This window comes from Thamnophis elegans, chromosome 2, assembly GCF_009769535.1.
Source record: "Thamnophis elegans isolate rThaEle1 chromosome 2, rThaEle1.pri, whole genome shotgun sequence".
NCBI lineage: Eukaryota > Metazoa > Chordata > Lepidosauria > Squamata > Colubridae > Thamnophis > Thamnophis elegans.
Window position 1 is genome coordinate 87,841,326 of NC_045542.1, and position 22,995 is coordinate 87,864,320.

Below are 22,995 nucleotides of genomic sequence, written 5' to 3' on the forward strand. Positions count from 1 at the left end.
ATACTGTGCATAATATTTACAAATGGGAATGCAATTCTTTCTTTTCTTTATCACTATTGCTGATAATCCGGCATTGCCTGGATATTTTTTTATAGGGGAAAATGTCCGGACCAAATATAATTTCTAATGTTGGATTTTCCCCCTTACAAGAGGGAGCCCCCTTGTGGAGTACTGTGAAGCTGTTATCATGGCAACTCCACTGCACTGTAAAGTAGAATCCATTTTACGGAAGTACAGTAGAATCCATTTTAAGGCACAACAAGCTGCATCATAAGAGAACACACACCCCAAGGGGTTTTAGAGTGTCTTACCCTGACATTATTTGTTTCCAGAGAGTAAGTCATCTGTGTACCAAGTTTGGTTGAAATTGCTCGAGGTGTTCCAGAGTTATGCTGAAACATACACACATATATATAATAAATTAACAGCTTGGATCTGGTGAATGGGCTTTCTGAGAAGTGACCTCCTACCTGGGTACCATGAGTTCAAAAATCCTACCAACCTAGATATGTAACTATCGTAACTATCACAGAAAATAGTTTGATAAATTGTGTGTCATTCTTATCAGTAACTTTGAAAGAAGAAAAAGCAAAGAGATGCAAAAGAAAGTGAATTTTTAGTCCACTATGTCTTGAAAGGAAGATGGGGAACTTGTCATATTTGGAGGTTATAGCCTGAGACCTTAAGAAGTTTGAAAGAGAAAAAATGTAATTGCCTACTTTCCCCAGAAATGCAGGCTCATTTTATCACAGTTAATTCTCATCCATGTACACCTGAGGTTTTAAAACGATTCTGTCTCAAAATATATGCACGCCACTTATCTTTTCTTTTTAAAAAGAGAGAAGTGTTCACTAGCAGGTAGAATGCTGCTTTTGCTTCTAAAGCAAATGTTTTCAGAGATCAAATGTTTTTAAGGAATGTCAAATTAATGGATACTAATGAATGTAATGCAGAAAACTAAGGTATCCTTAATGGTATCTTTTGCTGTCAACTTTTAGATAATTTGAAAGTATTAGTGCTACTTCTGTTAAAATTGTGAGGGAGGAGAATGTGTATGACTCCTGTTTCAATGATAAATGCCAATTCCAGCTGCATTCTGCACTATAATGATTTCTTTGAATTACTGTAGAAATATATGGTTCCTTGAAAACCAACATTCCTTAAGTATAATAAAATCACTTTACTTATTGAAGAGTGTTCCATTTATAGATGAATAATTAAACTAAAGTCTGATTGAAAAAGCTACATGCATCTTCATAATGCCATGATGCCAATTCTGAAGATGTATCTATCATAGCTTCAACCCATGCATTTGATTTTCATTTAGTTCTGAACTAAGATCATGTTCCATTTTCTAGCAACTCAGGAAGGAAAAGACAATGTGAAATCCAATTTTACAACCATTATTTGCAAAATATGAGAATACAATGAATTCGAGTGAGATTTTTAAATATTTCTTTATATATCTGTGTTTTCTTCTAAGCTAGAATTGTTTGTTCCTTCCTCCACAGGATTTGATACTAGCATATTACCTATCTGTAAGGATTCATTGGGCTGGATGTTCAACAAACTGGATATGAACTATGACCTTCTCCTTGATCATTCTGAGATCAATGCTATATACCTGGATAAGTATGAACCATGCATTAAGCCTCTCTTCAACTCCTGTGACTCCTTCAAAGATGGAAAGCTTTCCAACAATGAGTGGTGCTACTGCTTTCAGAAGCCTGGAGGTAATAGACCAAATTCAACCTCAGAGAAAATAGATTACAAATCAGTATGCTATACTTTACTTCTAAATAAAATTAAGAGGAAAAGAATATGTAATGCTTTCTTTGGTATTTAGAACCATACTTCCACGATTACAACTGCTGTGGTATTTAATGGGAGGAACAAGCAAATTCTGGAATTAATTCTTTAAGAATTCATCCACAAATGGTTTGATGCCTCATCTATCTATTCATCTAGAGAGAAGTTTTCCATGTTTAGTGCCTAAGGATGCCAACATCCAAATATCTAATACTTAAGTCTAGTGAATAGGAGCTGAATTGCTGAAGGGTTTAAGGAGCAATGTTATAGCCTTCCATGTGTACTACTATGTACAGAGCACTCTCATTTCTTTAATTTTGTTTTTATTTATTTTTATAATATTTATTGTTACATCTTAATAAACTCAAACCAACTCTGGGTGACTTTATGGGTTAAAACTCTTCAAGCTATTTTGTCTCTCGTCATATTAGACAATCCTAGTAAATACTTTTCTGCTTTCTATCTCACATTTGTCAGCCTTTTCTTGATCTTCCATTCTCTTGTTGAATATTATCTTCTTTTCCATAGATGTATCTGCCCTCATGATGTACCCAAAGTTTTATAACTTTTGTCTTGTGACTTGACTTCCAGTGAACACTTGGCCTTGATTTACTCAAGTATTAAGACATTGGTTCTCTTGATTTTCAAAGGAATGCAAAGCAGTTCTTCAGCCGCCATAGGTCAGAGGAATTAATCTTTTTCCTTTCACATGATAAGCCATCCCTCACATCTGCACTTCATACAGGATAAGACCAGCAAGTGGACCATTCTAGCTTTTGATTTAATTGAAATGTCCTGATTTTTCCTGTGAGTTATAGTCCAAACCTTTTTGCTCATCATTGGTATTCTCTGACTCTCTTTGGAATACTCCTCATTTTATCTGGCGCCTAGAACTTTGAAGCCCAGAACTTCTATCATCTAACTGTTAATCTTAAATTCTTCTAACTTTCCAGTAGACCTGGTCTTTATTTTCTTGATATTCAAAGAAAGCCCTGCATTCTCACTCCCTTGCTTTAGCAATAGCAACAGCATTAGGATTTATATGCTGCTCCATAGTGCTTTACAGTACAGTTTACAATGTCAGCATATTGCCCCCAACAATCTGGGTTCTCATTTTACCAATTTTGGAAGAATGTATAGCTGTGTTAACTTTGAGACGGTCAGGCTCAAACTCCTGGCAATAGGCAGAGTTAGCCTGCAATACTGCATTCTAACCACAGTGCTACCAGGGCTTTACTTTTAGAATGATCAGTCTTAGTTCTTCTTCAGTTTCTGCCTCAGAATTATCTCAGATCATTTATTTTCTTCTACTGATTTTGATACCATTTGTTGAAATTAAATACTATTCTCATTGTGGCATCCTGATTATTATATTATATATTATAGAGACTTGTTATCAGAAGAATCAGATCGTTGATTCTGAAGTCTGCTTATTCAATTGCCACTTATCTCTATATAAAGTGCTAATCTTTTCAGAAGGTTTTCAGCTATATCTTGCTGGCATGTAGTATTAAAGTTATTCTGTAATTCTTTTAAATCTCCTATTTTATGGATTGGGATTGGCTTTTTGCAGTCTTTTAACCATCTTTTTAATATATTAGCCAGCAGAGAGCTATCATAATCTTTACTGTTTTCATACCAGTTTCATTTAAACACTCTATAGCAATTTTATACACAACTGGGGGTTTTCTAATTATTAGTTATTTAATAATAATCTGACTTTCTCCTCAAGCACGACCAATTTATCATAAACTTCTTTTGTCTTGAATACAATTCTATTTAAGTTGGTTCTCTTGTACAATTTGTTCATTTATTCCTTCCACCTTTTTAAATAGTACTAGACAACCCATGATTCTTTGGGTCATTGTTTCAGATATATTTCCTTACCTAAATGAGAAACAGGATGTCTAAAGGTGGGCAAAATAGCAGTGGAAACAGGAGCAACTTCCAACTTCTTGCTGGCTTCCCCATTGACTTTCTTGTGAGAAAGTGACAGCGAACATTGACAGCAAGCATTGGAAATGGCAATCATGCAACCGCAGTTGACACAGCAACATGGAGGCATGGCAGCACCAAAGTAACCACAACTTTGCCAAACATCAATGCTGTGGGAGTAATGGGTCCCAGATTTGAGATATACTCCTTTAGCCCATTTGAGGAACATTGATTTAGGAAAAAGAAATCTGGAATGATACATCATTTCACCCAATTAAAAGTTACAAACAGGAGAATTTTAGTGGTATATCAATTTTCCATCATTAAATCCTTTTCATGCGTGTTCCTTATGACTTTAATATGTATTGAATTATTTCTGTGATTTTTTTAAATTTTCCTAAACAGATCCCTTGTTCTTCCAGGTTATTTTCTTTCTTCTGTTTGTACTCCATATTTTTATATGCTTTCCAGCTTTATCTTTTGATTTCTTCCCTCAAAGGTCCAGGGTATTTGCCCCTGATCTCAAACTTATATTCCTCAGGAATATGTTACATCTCATTAAGATTTGATTCTTTCTAGTCTTGTTCAGTCTAAAGCATATTTATATGATTAGCAGCTGATAGTCTGATCCACATTCAGCACCTTACAGTGTTTTACAAGTCAGCAGAGAATTTTCCCATATGCTGCTACATAAAATGTAATCTATTCCATTATTGTGTTGTTTATTTGGATATATTCAGTTACATAGCTGTCATTTGGGTTGTTGAAAAAATGTGTTAGCAACAAAACCAACCATTTTCTGCACAGCCATTGCCTGTAGGTTCCCAGTTCATATTTTCAATTAGTTTTCAATGGAGATTTATTTCGGACTTTTGCATCAAGTTAATATTTATAGCTTGGCCCAATTCAAAGAAACCATAAGTGGCATGCAGCATAAACATTCTTTTAGTCCTTGGCATAGCAATTAGTCCCATAACCAGTATACTTTCATTAACTTGACTTATAACTTTGTCTGCTCCCCCAAAGTAAAATGGATTAATAGAAGACACCTGACTTTTCCCATACCCATATCTGCTTATTGCCACATGTATCCCTTTGAGAGGGAGAACAAAAACATTTATTGATATGCAGAACCTATTTGAGATCAAGGAACAGCTTTTTCCCAGATGAAAGGAAGGTTTTGTGTAATATAGTAATTTAACATTATTTTCCAGTGAGTGTCATGATGTCTGTTTTGGAGCTGGTTTTTCCTATCCAAAAACATAATTTCTGATATGGAAGTGTTTTTCTCTTTTCCTTTGGTTGTTTCGTTTACATTCTTCACTTAAAAACAACAAAGGAAGACTGAATGAGCGGCATCAGAAAGACACCAGCCAGACAGTCTCTAATACATTCAAGGATAAATTTATCAAATTTAATATATTCTTTTGTATCTTTCTTTTTTTCCCATTTCATGATGTATTACTCTTTTTCATGCCATTCTGCTCTCTGTTAATATTATATGTTTTGAATCCTAATATTTCATTTTGAACAAAATGTTCAATTTTCATCCACATTTTTCCAATTTACTATTCTTTATTTTTTCCAGATTTTTCTTGCTAGGCTGCATTTTTGTATAAGCATAAATAAAGCTATTATTATATAAGCACAAGACGTTCACTCAGAATGTTACATGGAATTAGAAATGTTTAGAGTATTCTGCAAAGGCTGGGAATCTGTTTCCACGTCCTCAGAAGCAGCTCTATATCAACATGACACCTTCTCCATCCCATCTGTTTCAGTAATAGTCTAAGCAGGAATAACAGATGCTTTGGGGCTGCTTCTGAGAGAAATGGAGAACTATTCCCATCTGCAATATCCCATACAGATTTTTGCAAACAATCTAACAAAATTTCAGTCTTCGTAGACATTCAGCTTACAGGTAGGGAAGGAAGGCTCAGGAACAATGTATCTGACCATACCCACACCAAAAAGGACAGCCCTTTTCCATTGTAGGACCAAATGTATAAATCATGCATGGTCTGCTACTCAACTACTACAAAACACACCATGTTCTATCACATGAGGATTTTGTTCCATTGATTAAGCAGCAGGACGCTCTGTAAATACCCTGAGAAATATAGATCCTTGGTCATCAGTTGCAATTAAATCTTCAGAACTGCTTCAGCTGCTATTAGTTTATAGCTTAGGCAATTGCTTAAAATGTGGAAATTAATTGACAAACCAGTGGTAAATTATCATCCTGTTTATATCAGGCTGATGAAGAGAAAGGGGAGAAAAAGTATTTAACAATAAAATGGCCCCCAAACAGTATTTTTAAGCATAGCAGGTTATGTCTTTTTTAATTAGTAAAGCTAATGTCATGCATTTGTTCTGCTGTACTGTACAGGCATATGTAGTTCAGTCATTCCCAGGTGAGCAATAGACTACACTTGCCTGTCAATTGTGAAGCTAATCATTAGAGGGTCTGTCCCTCACCATCTGGAAACTCATTCTCATGAATTATGTTTTAGGCCTCCCGTGCCAGAATGAGATGAACAGAATTCAAAAGATGGGCAAAGGGAAGAACTTGATGGGTAAGTTTAGCGATTTGCCTCTCACTCACTCAATTCATTAATTATTTAATAAATAATTATTATTAGAGCACCATAAATGTATTTATTTATTTTTATATGATCAGCTTTCTCATCCGAGCAGCAAACAAGTTAAAAATAGAACAATATAAAACATAAAATGTACAAATGCTACACATTTAATTGAAAAGAAAGACTCCAGACAGAATAAAAAATATAACATACAATATAATATCAACCCACTTGGGCTTAACTAACTAATTCAAACGCCTGAGCATAAAACCAGATTTTCCAAACTTTTCAGAAGGCAAGGAGGGTTGGAGCCAATCTGATCTCAACATCAGATATAGCCCAAGAACATTAGCCCAAAAGTAATCCAGACAAAGTTCAGTTCTTTATTTCCTGTCACCATATATAGACAGGATCTTGCCGGACTAAACCTATAAGGTGCGAACCCAACTGATATATCCTGAAGATTCTTCAGGGCAGCTATCCTAAATCTCTTCCTCTTCCCACAATCCAACTCTATAATGTGCCTCTCTTTTGTTTCACCCCATCCTTGGAATGTGCTTCCTCCTTCCTGGGAACCTGCTGCATTACTGTCCATCAGCAAGGTGTTTTAGAAGGCAAGACTGTGTCAGAAAAGACACAGTTCCTAGGTTCCACAGGATGGCATTCTTTAATTGATGGAACCCAGATCTAATATACCATATGATGTAATCAGTTCCTACTGAAATAGCAATGGTCCTTGTTTTTTTTCCACTTTATAAAATTACAAACAGAACTGCAGAGTAATATTTCTAATTCCTGACTTCACATCTTTTTTATAGCAAAAGGACATTGCTTTCTTGCCAAAATCTCAAATCTGGTCCATTACATTAAATTTACATTGGATATAATTAGATATACTTTCTTCTTATTGTTTTAGAAATCTAAAGCAAAAAAAAACTACATTCACAATCACACTAACCTTAAAATAAAGCCTACTAAATTCAGTTGTCCTTTCTGAATCAACATGCAAAAATGGTACTTATTCATTTTTTTTCTTCCTTAAAGTCTAAATTGTACTTTTTAACAATATTATAATGATAGAAATATCAAGACATTAATAGACAGAACATCTTTGGAAGCTGAAGAATCCATCTGTTAAATTGCAGGATACTAATACTAATAATGAAGATTTAAAATCTGTAATTACATTATCTTCTGTATTTAATCATCCATGATTAAAATAAAGTAATATATTAGGAAAATCATTTGAAACTAATTGAGTCAGATGAAAGTGGTATGAAATCCTTCCTTCCTTTGTTGCATTACTTCAGCTTATTGATTAATCTCACCGATGATTTTGCGTGCTATCTTGGGACCAAGCCCTATTTAAACCAATGGAATTTATGTTTAAATAGGATTGCATGGTTAATAGGACTGTGGCCACTTTGTAAATAATTGAGAAGAAATTCTTTGGATCTTGCACAACCATATTATCTCTCTGGTATATATCTTTAAAGCTACCTAGTTTATTTTAAAAAAACAGCTGCCTTAAGAATTTGAGAAAAAAGGCCTTCTTTAGTGAATAGAAGAGAGATGCTGTTTTTATGTGTGATCAAAATAATTTCTTAATCATTTTGGAACCAAACACAGCCTCTTTACTTAATTTCTGATTAACTCACTCTCTATAACTGAAACAGTTGAAGCAGAATAACAGAGTTGGAACTGTTCTAGTCCAACCTTTTAAAGCTGTGGTCTTGCTTAATTATTTAATTTGATTTTCGCATCATCCAACTCCAAATTGACTGTTTAACTCACAATATGACAAAATAAGATTTTTTTTAGAGGCAATACCGTAATCAGTAAATGGTGAACAACCAAATAACTTAGATAAATACATACAAAATGCAGTCACCTAATGCAAGGCCTGATAGAACAGTCAGCTCTTGGAGATCTTTCAGAGTATCAGCAGAGTGGAAATCATCTGATTATGAGCCACGGTGGTGCAATGGTTAGAGTGCAGGCTACTTCTGCTGATTGCCATCTGCCTGCAATTTGGCAGTTCAAATCTTAACAGGCTTAAGTTGACTCAGCCTTCCATCCCTTCGGAAGTGGCTAAAATGTTGTTGGGGCAATATGCTGACTGTTAAACTGCTTATAGAGGCCTGTAAAGTGGTATATAAGTCTAAGTGCTATTGCTATCTCAGTGAGACCTCATTCCAAAAGGGAGGTAGCACAACAGAGTCATCCCAATAGGCGACAATGTTTAATTGAAGGGACTTGGTTGGCTCACTAGGATGGCTAGGCAGAAACCTCTGGAGATAAGTGGTCTTCAATAAAACCGTTGGAGATTGGATAAACAATGAATCATTGAGATGAGTGAAAATGCTTTAAAATATCATTTGCAGACAGCTTTAAATTAGCAATAGCACTCTTACACTTATATACTGCTCCATAGTGCTTTACAGCACTCTCTGAGAAGTTTATAAATGTCAGAATATTGTCCTCAAAAATCTGGGTCCGCATTTTACTGACCTCAGAAGGATGAAAAAGTTGAGTCAACTTTGAGTCCTGTCGGAATTGAACCCCAGGCTGTGGGCCTGCAATACTGCACTTAATCACCGCATCATCAGGTTGCAATTCCCTTTTGTACACTTTTCTTTCTGTATCTTCCTACAACTGCCCTTCCTCATTTTTATCTGTGAAGCACAGTCTGTTGATGTCTGTTGGCTAATTCTTTAGGATTCAAAGGCAATACACTGGAACCAGGGGAAAATGCCAAAGAGGATATTTATGGAATGAATATTAAAAAAAAAACTGTTTAACTGTTTAACTGTTTAATAAATTTATAGGCCGCCCAATCCCGAAGGACTCCGGGCGGCTTACAGAAATACATTTCAAAAATAAAAAATTAAAATAGAGAGAGTAAAAACAGATTAAAAGATCACTTCATACCCTCAATCTAGGCGGGGCTGGACCTTGTACATGAGGTCAACAGCCCCAGGCATGCCGGAATAGCCAGGTTTTAGTCGCCTTTCGGAAGGCCGCAAGAGTGGGAAGGGTCCGGATCTCCGGGGGTAGATCGTTCCATAGGGTCAGAGCGGCTACAGAGAAGGCCCTCCCCCAGGGGTGTCACCAGACGCCATTGTCCAGTCGATGGTACCCGGAGAAGGCCCACCCTGTGTGATCTTATCGGCCATTGGGAGATATGCGGCAGAAGACGGTCTCGCAGATATCTGGGTCCTAGGCCATGTAGGGCTTTAAAGGTAATAACCAGCACCTTGAAATGCGTTCAGAGGCTGATAGGAAGCCAGTGCAGCTCGCGGAGGATAGGTGTGACATAGATGTATCTTGGTACACCCAATATCGCTCGCGCGGCTGCATTCTGGACCAATTGTAGTCTCAGAACACTCCTCAGGGGCAGCCCCATGTAGAGTGCATTACAGTAGTCAAGTCCTGAGGTGACAAGGGCATGAGTGACCATCTGAAGTGCCTCCCGATCCAGGTAGAATCGCAACTGGTGCACCAGGCGAACCTTGGCAAAGGCCCCCCTGGTCACAGCTGACAAGTGATGTTCTAATGTCAGCTGCGGGTCCAGGAGGACACCCAAGTTGTGGACCTTCTCTGAGGGGTGTAAAGTTTCACACCCCCCCCCAGGCTTAGAGATGGAATATCTGGACAGTTCTTGGGGGCAACATCCATAGCCACTCAGTCTTGTCAGGATTGAGTGCAAGCTTGTTCACTCCCATCCAGACCCTGACAGCTTCCAGGCACTGGCACATCATCTCCACTGCTACACTGAGTTGGCACGGCGCAGAGAGATACAACTGAGTATCATCCGTGTATTGATGGTATTTAATCCCATGCCGGCGAATGATCTCACCCAGTGGCTTCATGTAGATGTTAAATAAGAGGGTTGACAGGACTGAGCCCTGCGGCACCCCATACTTAAGGGGCCTAGGGGTCGACCTCTATTCTCTGACCAACACCGACTGCGACCTGCCGGAGAGGTAGGAGGAGAACCACCGTAAAACGGTGCCTTCCACTCCCACCTCTTCCAGTCGTCGCAGAAGGATACCATGGTCGACCCAGAGAAATTTCAATCTATATTCCTTTAGCAGGATCCAAATCCCAAGAATGGTGACAGATGGATTCCCCTGGAACTGGGAATTCCATAACAGCCTTCAGTACTTTGGGTCTACACTGAGCTTTAAATTGTGTGGGAGCTTTTGGCATCTTCTCAGTCAGGCCATATAACCAAAAGCATCTGATAGCACAGCTTATCAGGCACTTAATCATAATTTTAGACAGTAGAATCCTTGCCACAAATATTTTTTTATTGAAGACAAGGTCTCTAGCAGATAGTACCTGGGGATGGTCTAATGGCATGTCTTATCAGGACCTTGGAAATCCAGATATGTGACCCTTTGTTAATGAGAACATTGCTCTTAGGCAGCTATTGTTCCTCTTCCCTTGACAGCTATTAGATTAAAGAGCTGGCGTTGTCCTCTTTATCTAAATGGTTACAAACAAGAATACAGATAAGGAGCAGACGAGAATGATTAACAACATGCAATCCACACGGCTTAAGCTCATTTGTGGAGGAATTTGCAATGCAAAGCATGCCAAGTTACATGCAACGTGTCTAAATAATCCTTTCTGCACAGGTACTTCTGGTATATGTAAAGAACCAAGGGGGATCCATGCCACTAGTCCTCACAGTTTTCTGTGAGACTCAAAGCAGGACCATGAAAAGAAAATCCACTCCATCCATTCTAAAAACTGCAATTTTGCAAAGTGAGATTACCTAGCAATAACATTTGTCATGAAAAGCAATTGAACCCATTGAGGCAGAATTAGTGGCCAGAATAACTTTGCATGCATTTGGAAGCAAAATATAATTCAAGTAGGATTGTGTATTCTGGATAAACTAATAACCCAAACTCTACTTGTATGGCCATTGCCACAAACAATGGGATTTTTTTTTTTCATTTTCTTTTATGCGTGTGAAGTCACGAGATGACTCTTAAATGTAATTTTCCCCTACTTACTAAAAGAAATGAATTGTGTCCTGCTCCTCCATTCTCCCAATAAAAATGCAACATCTATTATCCTGGTTTTGAGCACAAAGGAGTTAAACATTCGTATCTATTGGGTCCTCGATTTTAATTTCATAATCTCATATACTGAGCTTCCACTAATGCTAGTAGTTTCTTCATGAAATTAAGATCTCTTTAATGTGTTTGGAAAAGAAAAAAATATATATTATTTTCACCACAACTGCTTAAAATTGGGCAAGAGAAAAAGGTAAAGACTCTTTAAGTTAATTGTGACTCCTGGTGACTAATTTGAGACATCTGTGTTATTTTCATGGCAGAGATGGTTTTTCAGTAGCTACTTCTGGGATGATTATTCAATTTGACATTCTAGCCTACAAAGCTTTGGCTTTTCCTGGTGATCGTCCCTCCACAAACTAATTACATCCAACCCTGCTTAGCATTTTTTTTTAAAAGAACCTCCAAAAGTTGGCTTGGTACTATTATCAAAGCTGAACTCAGATCAGATATAGGAAGATTAATATACAGCTATTTATAAACTATGTTTGTAACTTTTAAAAATTGGACAGTCACTGTAATATCTGCAATAGCCAAGAAACAAAATGCATTTATTTATAATGTATGAAATATTAGAGCGATTTCTCATTTCTCTGTCTCTTAGGCAAGTAATGGCATGGCATTTCAAGTAATGCATTTTCTTCATTTTTTTCGTTCCATGGGAAATGGAGTGAAAATAGCCCTTTTGACATATACTCACACTTTGCAGACACGCTTCATGTATAGAATTGGTAAAAGAAGCTCCTTTTTCATTATTACTACCAGTAAATCAAGGAGCATCTATCTGACAAAAGAGTGAGGATTCCTCTACTGCCACCACCCAGTATCATTGGACATAATAAAAGCTGCTTCCCTGTACTTGAAAGTGAAGCTGAGAATGGAAATTACTACAGAGGCACCCATGAGGAATGAATCTAACTGATCTCCAGGGATAAGTAACTGAGATTGTAGGGATGCCTTGAAGTCTATTATTGCTGTGTTTGCTAAAGCTGACAACAGAAATAAGCCAATTTTCTTAAGGCAGGACTGATTAATTGAGTTATTTATTATTGATTGATTGATTGGATTTATTTAGGTTCTTCCACCCTGCCACTACAGTAGGTTAAATAAAAGGACATTAAGAACTAACCTCAGGCTTCAAATAATTCTTTCCTCTACTTATGTTTTTCAAAATTTTGGGTGGGGCAGGAATGGGATTCAGCTGGTTCGGACCAGTTTGTGTGAACTGGTACCTCCGATGATCACCTGGGGAGCGAACTGGTTCGCTCCAATGATCACGTGGGCCCGCCCGCCCCTGTGCTTTACTTACCTATATCCTCTCAGCTGATTCGTGCGGCAGAGTGGATTGCCACGTCTCAGCTGTTTTCCTCTCCAGAAGTAACGTGGAAGGTAAGTTTTGTTAAAACTCTGCATGCATGTGAAGCGCGTGTCAGGCGCGGACATGCGTGGAGTACATGTGCGCAATGCACGCAATGACCAAATGGTTGTTAAACTGGCAGGGTCCCATCCCTGGGGTGGAGGCCTGATTGTTTTCTGCCTGATACACAGGAAGGAGTCTAACTGGGCCAGATAGATAAGAGGAAAAATATTTTCTTCTTTTTTTACAGTTTTCTTCAGCAGAGATAAAAAATAACACAAAAGTTATTTTTATTTTGAGTTTTCAGGTTTTGACAGGATACCTAGATTAGTGTTAAGGAACAAAAGTCTCTCATATCCTATGGAAAAGTGAGATGACATATTTGCCCAGCTAGTCAAAGACATCATGACGTTCCAGATTCCAAGAGTCTCATTCCTGAAGAAAGGGCAGATGACTCAACTGCTCAAATGGACACAATGAACTAAGCACTGTGATGGGATCTATTGACCCACTTGAGTTAAATTAAGAAAGTGTAATTAAGAAAAATGGCATTCTAGAGGGAGGAGAAACATTAAACATTGGAAATGGACCAAGTGGAAAGATTAAAGATAGCAGTGTAGGAATAAGAGATTTCTCAACTAAAAATGAATGGCTAAAGAATGGATTATTACTACTGCAACCAATCCACACTTCCAGAAGCTCCTGTGGAAAATCCAGAATACAGGAAAAGAGAGGAGTCTATCCTCTAAACTGGATGTTTGGCTGGCCAGTAAAGATGTTTGATTGGCCAGTATGGGAAAAAATCAGTTTATTTACTTGTTAAGTTAATTGAACCTTTTGTTAAGGCCTATGAAATGGCTTGAGATGAAATGGACAACTATGCACTATTTTTAAAAATGATGAAATCCCTACAAGAATTGTTGTCTGAAAGTCCTAGAAAAAAATTCAAGGTTCTATGGTGAAAGATGTCTGATTCCTTTAAAGCCTTTATTCACAGAATGGACGTGACATATATCTGATGTAAACAGATAGAGCGGATACAATTAGGGAAATCAAAACACTGATGAAACTGAAACAGTTCATGGCTAACTACTCAACCATATTTAAGATCAAGCGTTTCTAATGATACTAAGAAACTTGAAAGACACTAAGATATTACTTCAAGACCGCCAGGGGAAATGGTAATGTATCAAAGCAACCATCCCAAGATATTCACAAGACTTGAAAGGAATTCTGGTTAAAGTCAGTCTAGGTCTTATACTATGTCAAGCACTAAAAATATATTATACTACATTTTTCATCATACAACATTGCCCTTAGGGGTGGGGGCAGTCCTCAGCCATAGGTGCTACAGAGGATATTCCCACCCATGGCCTCCCCGATGTGGTTGTATCAGATAATGGGCCCCATTCATCTCCGGCCATTTAGAGTCGTTTTTGGCTAGTTTTGGGAATTCAACACACCTTTACAGCCCCTTTTCACCTGGCAATAACGCCCTAGCGGAGCTCATGGTGCACATGGCTAAGGAAGCCCTGCAGTGCAGTGCGATGCCAGCCGATGATGTCTAGGAACCAGCTGAGACCCCAAGAGAAGAGCAGGAGCAACCTCCGGCCCTAACCACCGGAAGCACACTAAGACAATCCCAACAAATTAGGCAGCGACCGCTTTACCTTGAGGACTATGCATGTGCCTCACTGAGTGGGAAGGAGTGCTGGGTCCGATCCACCAGCTAGAAGGTGTCACCCCCTGTTCTGATTGGTTGATCTGTTTGACAGCCCACTATTACAAGAGTGGGCTTGCTTGAACTCAGCTGTTGTCGACAGCTAAGAGGGCACTCTGTTAGCTGCCTTGTCGGTAAACATTTGTTAGCAAATAAACGTGTTAGCCTTTATCTCCGCCTTGCCTCCATTCTGTAACCCCTCGTTCTCAGAACAGAACAATACTACTATGATCAAAGTTCCTGACAGACCCAGCATCCATATGTTTCAGATGTAGTGAAGTGAGAGGTGTCAAGTTTAAACCAGATTGAGTCAAAAAGTCTAAGGCAAGAATAATCATCCAGTAAATTGTTTTCTAAAATCAGTATGAATTGAGGTGAGTCAATTTAGAACTATATGGAGGTCCAGTAGTCATCTGGAGAGTTACTAGAGCCAGGATTTTCACAGGCACCACAAATGCAAATAAACTATTCTTGGAAAGCCAACCTTTGGTGGAAAGGCTGGAGAATGAAGTGGGACTTTGAATGGATGTTGTACCATTCTGGGATGATTTACTGTGATTGGTCTAATATGGTAGACCCATCCACTAAGACATAACTTGTACATCCTAAACATTCTTGTGAATAATTCCAGCAGTAGTTCTAAAAACTTAATAATTTTCTGATTCTTTCCAAGGTAGCATGTACTGCATACATCTATGGTTGAAAAAGACTGCATTGATTTGTGCTGTGTTTAATAATGAAATGGAATACATGGCATTTGTGTGTGTGTGTGTGCGCGCGCGCGCGCGCGCACAAGTACGTGCACCAGCATGTGTGTAAATTCATTTTAGTGATTCCTTTGGAGTAACAACAACTTGCCTCCAGAAGTTGTGAATGCTCCAACACTGGAAGTTTTTAAGAAGATGTTGGATACCCATTTGTCTGAAGTGGTGTAGGGTTTCCTGCCCTAAGCAGGGGGTTGGACTAGAAGACCTCCAAGGTCCCTTCCAACTCTGTTATTCTATATTCTAACTAGCTAGCAGTACATGGCATAATATTTGTTTAAGTATATCCAGCAAAATGAATGTGAGATGCACATCTGCAATATCCAATATCTTAAACAGATATTGGGAGTTGCCAATCATTGGGCTGAGTACTTAAGATGGCAAACTTTATTCCTTCATAAAATAAAATAATCCCAGGTAAGCTTTGGCCTCCATTCAGACTGAATATGTGCATTAGAAAAAAGTATCTAATTTACCTAACAGGTATTGATTCCGGAATAAATAGGAAGCATGATAATTTTGATCTAGCTATGTAGACTCCAAAAGGAAAATCTAGAAAATCAATGCCAGGCTCAGGCTTATAACTGACCTGGTCTCCATTTTGCTTGCTTCCAGGTGCCTTCATCCCTCGCTGCAATGAAGAAGGCTATTACAAAGCAACTCAGTGTCATGGAAGTACTGGCCAGTGCTGGTGTGTGGATAAGTATGGAAATGAGATTGCTGGCTCTAGGAAGCAAGGGACAGTAAGCTGTGGTGAGTAACATCAGACTTTCTGCAATAAAATAGGAATGAACTCTGTAATGCTGGCTAAGAAAGTACAACATAACAAAGAGGAAATATACTGTATTAGGACAACCATTTTTACATTTTGTATTTATTAAACAGATACAAAAAACATTTCTTTCTAAGCATGAAAGACAATATAAGATTGGTAAAAGTATCCAGTCTGCTCTTCCTGCCCGCTTAAAAGACAAGAGTTTATACGTAAAATATTTTGAAGGAGAGATTATTGGGGATAGGATGTTTTGTATGAGGTTTAAAATAATATGATGCATTCCATACCTGGGTGGGGGAGGAACCCACATACAAATAAGGAATTTATCAGAGTTGCTTTAGGATTAGGCAATGCTTCAGAAATCATTCAGAAAAGATGCTTTGAAGGAACCACATCATTTCTGGGCTACAGAAAAGCACATTTTTGGAATTGAAACTGAAGCATTGCACAAGCATCGTTGTCACTAAATTTAATAAAAACGGTTGTTACTAACACTGCAACTACACATATCCTTAGCTGCATATTGCAAATGTGACATCTCAAACCAGCAAATCCCATTAAAGGCTCACTAGACCTTGAGCGAAACCCAGAATCCACTGCCCACCATTGCTGGCCATGTCCTCTTCACTCTTCTGCCTCAATTGTTCTCTGTCAAATGAGACGCAAACAACATCAAAAATAAATTCTGTTTGCCAAGTGCTAAGACAGTGATCAGGTGTCCAGGTTCTTTTCGATACAAAGGCAATAAGCACACCAGGGAATGAAAGAATTTCAAACTATATTATTAAACTCAAGCAGACAGATTTAAGAGCATAATATAAAAAGTATACCTATCAAGCAACATAATACCCAAATCTCTCATAAACTGCTGGAACTCCTTAATCACTATAGCAGAGATATCCCAAGGGCAACCAGATTCCACATTACCCAGTGTTAGCTTCTGTGTAGAAACAAGCAACAAGCAACAATAGCAATAGCAGTTAGACTTATATACCACTTCACAGTGCTTTTACAGCCCTCCCTAAACAGTTTACAGAGTCAGCATATTGCCCCCAACAATCTGTGTCCTTATTTTACCCACCTTGGAAGGATGGAAGGCTGAGTCAACCTTGAGCCTGGTAAGATTCGATCTGCCAAAACTGCTGGCAGCCGACAGTCAGCAGACGTTGCCTGCAGTACTGCATTCCAACCACTGTGCCACTGTGGCGCAATAATCAAATGTGTTTTTTTTTAATCAAAACCTGGCATCATGTCTTCATGTCTGCTATGGTCATGAGACTGCGGGATCTGACCTTGGCTGGCTGGCACATGACTCTCAAATGCAAACTGAGAGTCAGCAAGCAAGATTTAGTGCAGAATGAGCTCTAAATTTCTAGACTTTTCTTGAGGTGGAAGAAAAATCATAATACATTACTAAACTCTCAAAATAACAATGGTGTTCTACATTGCCACTACAAACCCTTCTAGGAGTGCCACCTGGAGGATGGATAGAAGGCAGGCCAAGTGCAGTTTCTACAACTCCATACTCAAGTGAGGAAAATTAAAAGGACACATTATGGCTTTTGAGAAATGCAGTCTTGAAACTTTTATAAGGCTGTCTTTATTCAGAGGCATTGATTCCTACATATGGAAAGTCTGAGTCTGGAATTCTTTAAAATCAAAGCATGAGCAGTCACAGAGTTGGAGTTTATTTAATTGTAAAATGACTACATATAAGTAAAGCTTAGACTTCAAGGACCCTTTTCTATTTTTTCTAGCTGCAAATACATTCTTTGCACCCTGTACATTTGCAATGGGAACATTCTGTGTTGCAGAGTCTTCTGGATTTTTTTATTATTATTATTAAGGCACACTTTCAATTAAGAAAAGTGCAACCAGCCAGGAAGAGTAGACAGGCTGGCGGTCAAAAAGGTTTGTCTGCTATTATTGATCTTTGCGGGGAACATCCACTCAGCTCCCAAGGCAAAATACACGTTTGAAAACCAAATCTGTATACACCATGCAGCCGACTACCAAAGCGATAAACAAACCAGATAATTATTTTAATGGAGAACCACACTTCATTTCTTACTTTTATCTTCTTATTTGATTTGGTAGATAGGATCGTGATTGGAATATTTCTCGTTCCATTCATATTACCTTAATTCTTGAGATGTCAAATTACAATTGACAGTAGTGTTTAATGATGCTTGTGGGAGGTGTTTTGAGGCTTGCAATTTACTGAGACCACCAACTCATTTCAGATACCTTCGAATACTCATCAGATGGTGGTTTCTTTCAGTCACCATTGGCCTGGAATGGATTTGAACCAACTATTTAGAAATGTAAGGTTCTGTCTTCAGCTGTTGCTTCCTCCTGAAAATGCATGATTTGGGGGGGGTCTGCCAGGACTATATGCGCTTATGAGTTCCCATTGTGATATGGTCCATTGTGGAGGGGGGGATGTCTAAATATAAAACTGACAAGAAGAATGAGTGTAACTTAATGGACGAAACGGTTGACGTGCCAAGGCAGAAAACTGGGCTTAAATTATAGCTATGAATTCTTCCCTTTTTCAGAAGAAGAGCAAGAAACCTCAGGGGATTTTGGTAGTGGTGGATCAGTGTTGTTGTTGGATGACCTGGAAGAAGCATACGAAGCAGCAAAAAAGGACAAACAGAAGATACATGTAAGAGCAACTAATGAGGACGATGAAGATGAAGATGATGATAAGGATGATGAAATTGGGTATATATGGTAGTTCCCATAACCCTGAGGACTCATGTTTTGCACAATGTCACAAATCATTTTGTATCTCCACAGAGATAATGGAAACATCAGGCATCACACACGAAGTTCAGTCAATCTGTATGGGCCTCCCAGTATGCACACTGATCTCCTTCCCAATTGGGCTTTCCTTTCACTTTACTGGTAGCCTCACCTCCCCAGGCACACTGGAGATCAGCATGCATAGCTGAATCTGTCACTAAAGTGAACTGGGAAGACCTTTTGCATGTGGTGCACCTTGTACACAGGGGGTAACTTTATACACACATGTGCATTTGGGTTCCTGCGGCCATCATACCGCCAGTAAGGACAACTCTCTCGCCACTTGATTTAATTTTATATGCTCTGTATTAATTTGGAAGACCGTTTTCACTCTCAAATTCTCCTTCTCTTCAGCATAACTGCATGCATTCTTCTCATCTGTTTTTCACTTTTTTCCATAATTAACCTATTCACGCAGCATATCATTTTGAATGAAACAGTGACCACGGAAGGGAGGGACAGGGAGATAGTCCATGGTAAACTTCTTTCACACTATAGCTTCCGAGGTTTTCCTATGGCGGGTCCTTTTCCATTGTGCCGTTTGCTGTCAGCTACCCCACTCTGCTTTCTTTTCAGCAGCTAAGGCAGGCGATCTTTTTGTCTTGCTATGCAGAACCTGTAAGAAAAGATCAAATTGATTTAGCGTTCTGGCTTGGCAAATTATTTCATTTTATCTCTCCTCCTCATTTTGCCTGATGTTGTTTAGCGAAAGGAGAGCCGGATGCCAATAGTACTCAGTTAAAGTTCTCCCCACTGACTATGAGTGTAGAGGACAAGATCTCAGTTGACCTTTCAGCCCATTAATCAATTTCAGTTCAGTTTAAGTTAATGAAAGTGATGCTGACTTTAAAAATAAATTGTTGATTTGCATGCTTACACACGATGCTCACCTTTCGACTTCTAACAGGAGGAACCTCCTTTTCAACACAGAGCAGGAAGTCATGCTTCGCAAAGGCGTTTCTTTGCTTCTTGTTAGACTTTTTGCAGACTTGCAAGTCTCGAATTTGTTTTAATCGAGTTTGCGCTAATGCTATGCAAGCTTCTCTCTGCTTCCGGAATAGCATACCATTGGATTGCTGAAAATGCTTTTTTTTTTTCATTTACTCTAATGATTCCTCAAAGGGAAGCACTGAAACTGTCAGAGGCACTAACCATCAAAAGTAATAAGCTGTCTTTCCTTTATTTAAAATTGTTAGTATTTATTTGCTTCATTTTAGAAGAAAAATATCCTTAGGCAGTTGTTTCCATGGTTAATATCATTCCTAGTTAACATCACAACAGAAACTTACACTCATGAACCAGAAAAAGTGTGGAATAGAATTATTCCATAAATGGTCCTGAATGATTCTGTATCCATAGCAGCATCTTATTGTACTCAATTGCCATTCATTGTCGGAAAATAGATGTGCTACTGTAGGCATTATAACAAGTGCCCATTTTTATCTTATTAAATGCAAGGAAATCAATAAGTCTTTTAAATTCTGAAAAAACTAAGGGCCATCTCTACTTTAGTCTGTCTTAGGCCTCAGTCTTAACAATAAAGACAAATGCAAAAATATTTGTATCCGAATGCAAATTTAAAAAGAAAGAAAAGTGTATATTAAAGATGCTATTCTTTGGTATAAATTTCTAATGCTTTTTCTAAATAAATACAATGGGCATCTCCCCATAGATCATTGCTTATTCTACTACAACTTGGCTTATTTATGCCTTTTGTTTCTGGCGTGATGTAGTCTGAGTTGCTTTTAAACAAAAGTTATACAAAAAAGGCCTGAAAATGAATCCTTCAAAATAATAACAAATGCAAGAGTTTAATACTGCAGTTTTCACCTTGTTTAACTCCTCTTAGAGAGAGAAATCCAAATTTATTGGCTGGAAGAAGAGGTGCTTCCCAGACAGAACCTTTTCTGAACCCCCCCCCAAAAAAATATTTCTAGTATTTTAAGCACAGTTTGGGTTTTGATATTTGCTTCCTAAGATTATTTGATATTTGCTTCCTAAGAAATCAAATTTCTATCTATCATCTACTGCGGAGCCCAATAAAGAAATCCATATAGTAGCTTTGATTTTTTTTTTAAAGCAACACTTTATCTATAGCAACCCAAACTGTGATGTGTTCTGTTACATTTAATATGACATACAATAAAGCCATTGGGCTCTGCCCTAATTGCCATTTGGCCTCTACTTATAGCCAATAATGTCCATTGGAGGTTTGTACAGATTTTCCTAGCAAAGAAATATCAACTGTTACCTGATTTTCTTACCCAGCCCTAACCCTCTTTCAAAAAAAAAAAAAAAGCCATGAAACTAATTTTGTTTAGAAGTGCTGCAACAGAAACGAGTAGCAGTTGATGGCTACATCCAGCAAAAGGTACTGGGTCAAACCTTGGAACATTGCAAAGCTGTTACATGTTGATATCACCTTCTCACCCCAAGTGCTGTAACATATCACACTTGTAAGGTACTTCCGAAAACCAAACCATGTGATGTTTTTCCCGGACTCGTGCTTAAAGTTCTGTAAAATTAATGAGATTTGCTCCCGAAGACAAGTGATGTTAAGTGCATTGTACAATATGAATTGCACTGGCCACAGTCTTTAGATTTGGCTGCAGAGCTATTAAAGAAAAGTCAAAAGCCAGTTGGAAGCTGTAATATAATGACCACTTTTCTATTCTACTGATTAAAGGTGAGGTTTCTGCTTAATAAAGCTCCTAGAAATCATCTTCCCTTTAGTTGCAATGAAATGCTGTTTGTCGTACACTGGAAAGTAACTTACATTTAGCTTCATTTTCAACACAAACAATAACATGGGAGAAGCTTTTTGAAGGGGTTTGCCTATGTGTATGTGCATGTTTGTTTGGTGTCCTCCTGTTGCTGAATATTGAATCAGTGATTTCTCCTACTAGCACTCACCTCTGAAACTCACAGGAAATTCTACTTAAATCCAACAATAAAATCCCCACTGATTTAAAATGGATGTAGTTGACATGATTACTTTCATAAATAAAAAGTCCTAATCCGAAACTTAGAGGGGAAAATCCAAATTGGGAGATTTGATGGTTTAAATGTAATGTTAACAGTACATTTCATCTGATTATAGACTTGTACAAAAACAGAGTTTGTTTATCTTCTTGTTTCTTCAAAATCTGTAATCCATCTGTTGATCCCACAGTCTTATGGTAAAACAGTTTTCATTTGTATGTGGTACCTCTGTGCATTCAAAGTTGCCAACACATGGTGGTGTACAATTTGTTGAAGAGGTGTTTGAAATGTTTTCCCTGAAATATAATATCCTACACTAAACCATGGCAAAAGATGTGAACATTATAAAGGAGAAAGTCATTTCATATATGCTGAGTAGAAATGATGTGTAAGTGATAACCTCTTTAGTTTAAGAACACATATAAAATAAACTCTTAAGGATCTGCCCTGGTCCATCTTCATTTTGTCCATATCTGCAAACTATAATCATTGTCCTGTTTGTGATTTCCTCTCATCTGATTTCATGTTTGTCTAAAGCAGGGGGTGTCCATCCTTGGCAACTTTAAGACTAGTGGACTTCAAGTCTCGTGGAGTGGCTGGCTGAGGAAATCTGGGAGTTGAAGCTCACAAATCTTAAAGTTGTCAAGGTTGGATACCCCTGGTTAGAGAAAACATTTTAAGCTTGGAAAGGGGATAAGATTTCAAGGATGTGTTATAAACCACCATGGATTTATGTAATTTCAGGTGGGAAATTTGCAGGAACAATTACAGCTATAATTATATCAATTTATCAGCAGCATGTAAAAGAAAGACCAGGACTTGGTAGCCCCATGAAAGTAAAGCCAAAGAAACAGAATAGAGCTGTGCCTTTGGAGGAACTGAAAAGTGGAAGCGTAATTTCCCAGTCATTGTCATGAGAAATACTTTGCTTCATTAGAAAAGAGTAAACATAAACTTTGGGAAAAGGGACAAAAGGGCAAAACTACACAGAATAATTTAAACAAGCCTTATAACCTATTATTCCTCTGCAAAACTGTGCAAAACTAGAACAAGTCCAAACACAAAGCCATGGCAGCATCTCTGCGTTTCCTATCAAGCCAGAGAATGCAGCAATTCATTTCTCATTAAACTGCTGAGGGGAATAATAATAATGTAACTACTATTTTGTCT

The 22,995-nt window shown here is 38.0% G+C and overlaps 1 protein-coding gene across 1 annotated transcript in view; it reads left to right on the forward strand.

The window, feature by feature from the left end:
• The window catches only part of SPOCK1 (SPARC (osteonectin), cwcv and kazal like domains proteoglycan 1), a 469,310-nt gene extending 447,362 nt beyond the window's left edge, over window positions 1-21,948 (forward strand). Inside the window, exons 9-12 of the mRNA XM_032208795.1 lie at window positions 1,512-1,733; window positions 6,258-6,320; window positions 15,876-16,013; window positions 18,594-21,948. Coding sequence (XP_032064686.1) covers window positions 1,512-1,733; window positions 6,258-6,320; window positions 15,876-16,013; window positions 18,594-18,775 — 605 coding nt within the window. The 3' untranslated portion in view covers window positions 18,776-21,948. The remainder of the gene's footprint in view (window positions 1-1,511; window positions 1,734-6,257; window positions 6,321-15,875; window positions 16,014-18,593) is intronic.
• Window positions 21,949-22,995: the final 1,047 nt, after the last annotated feature.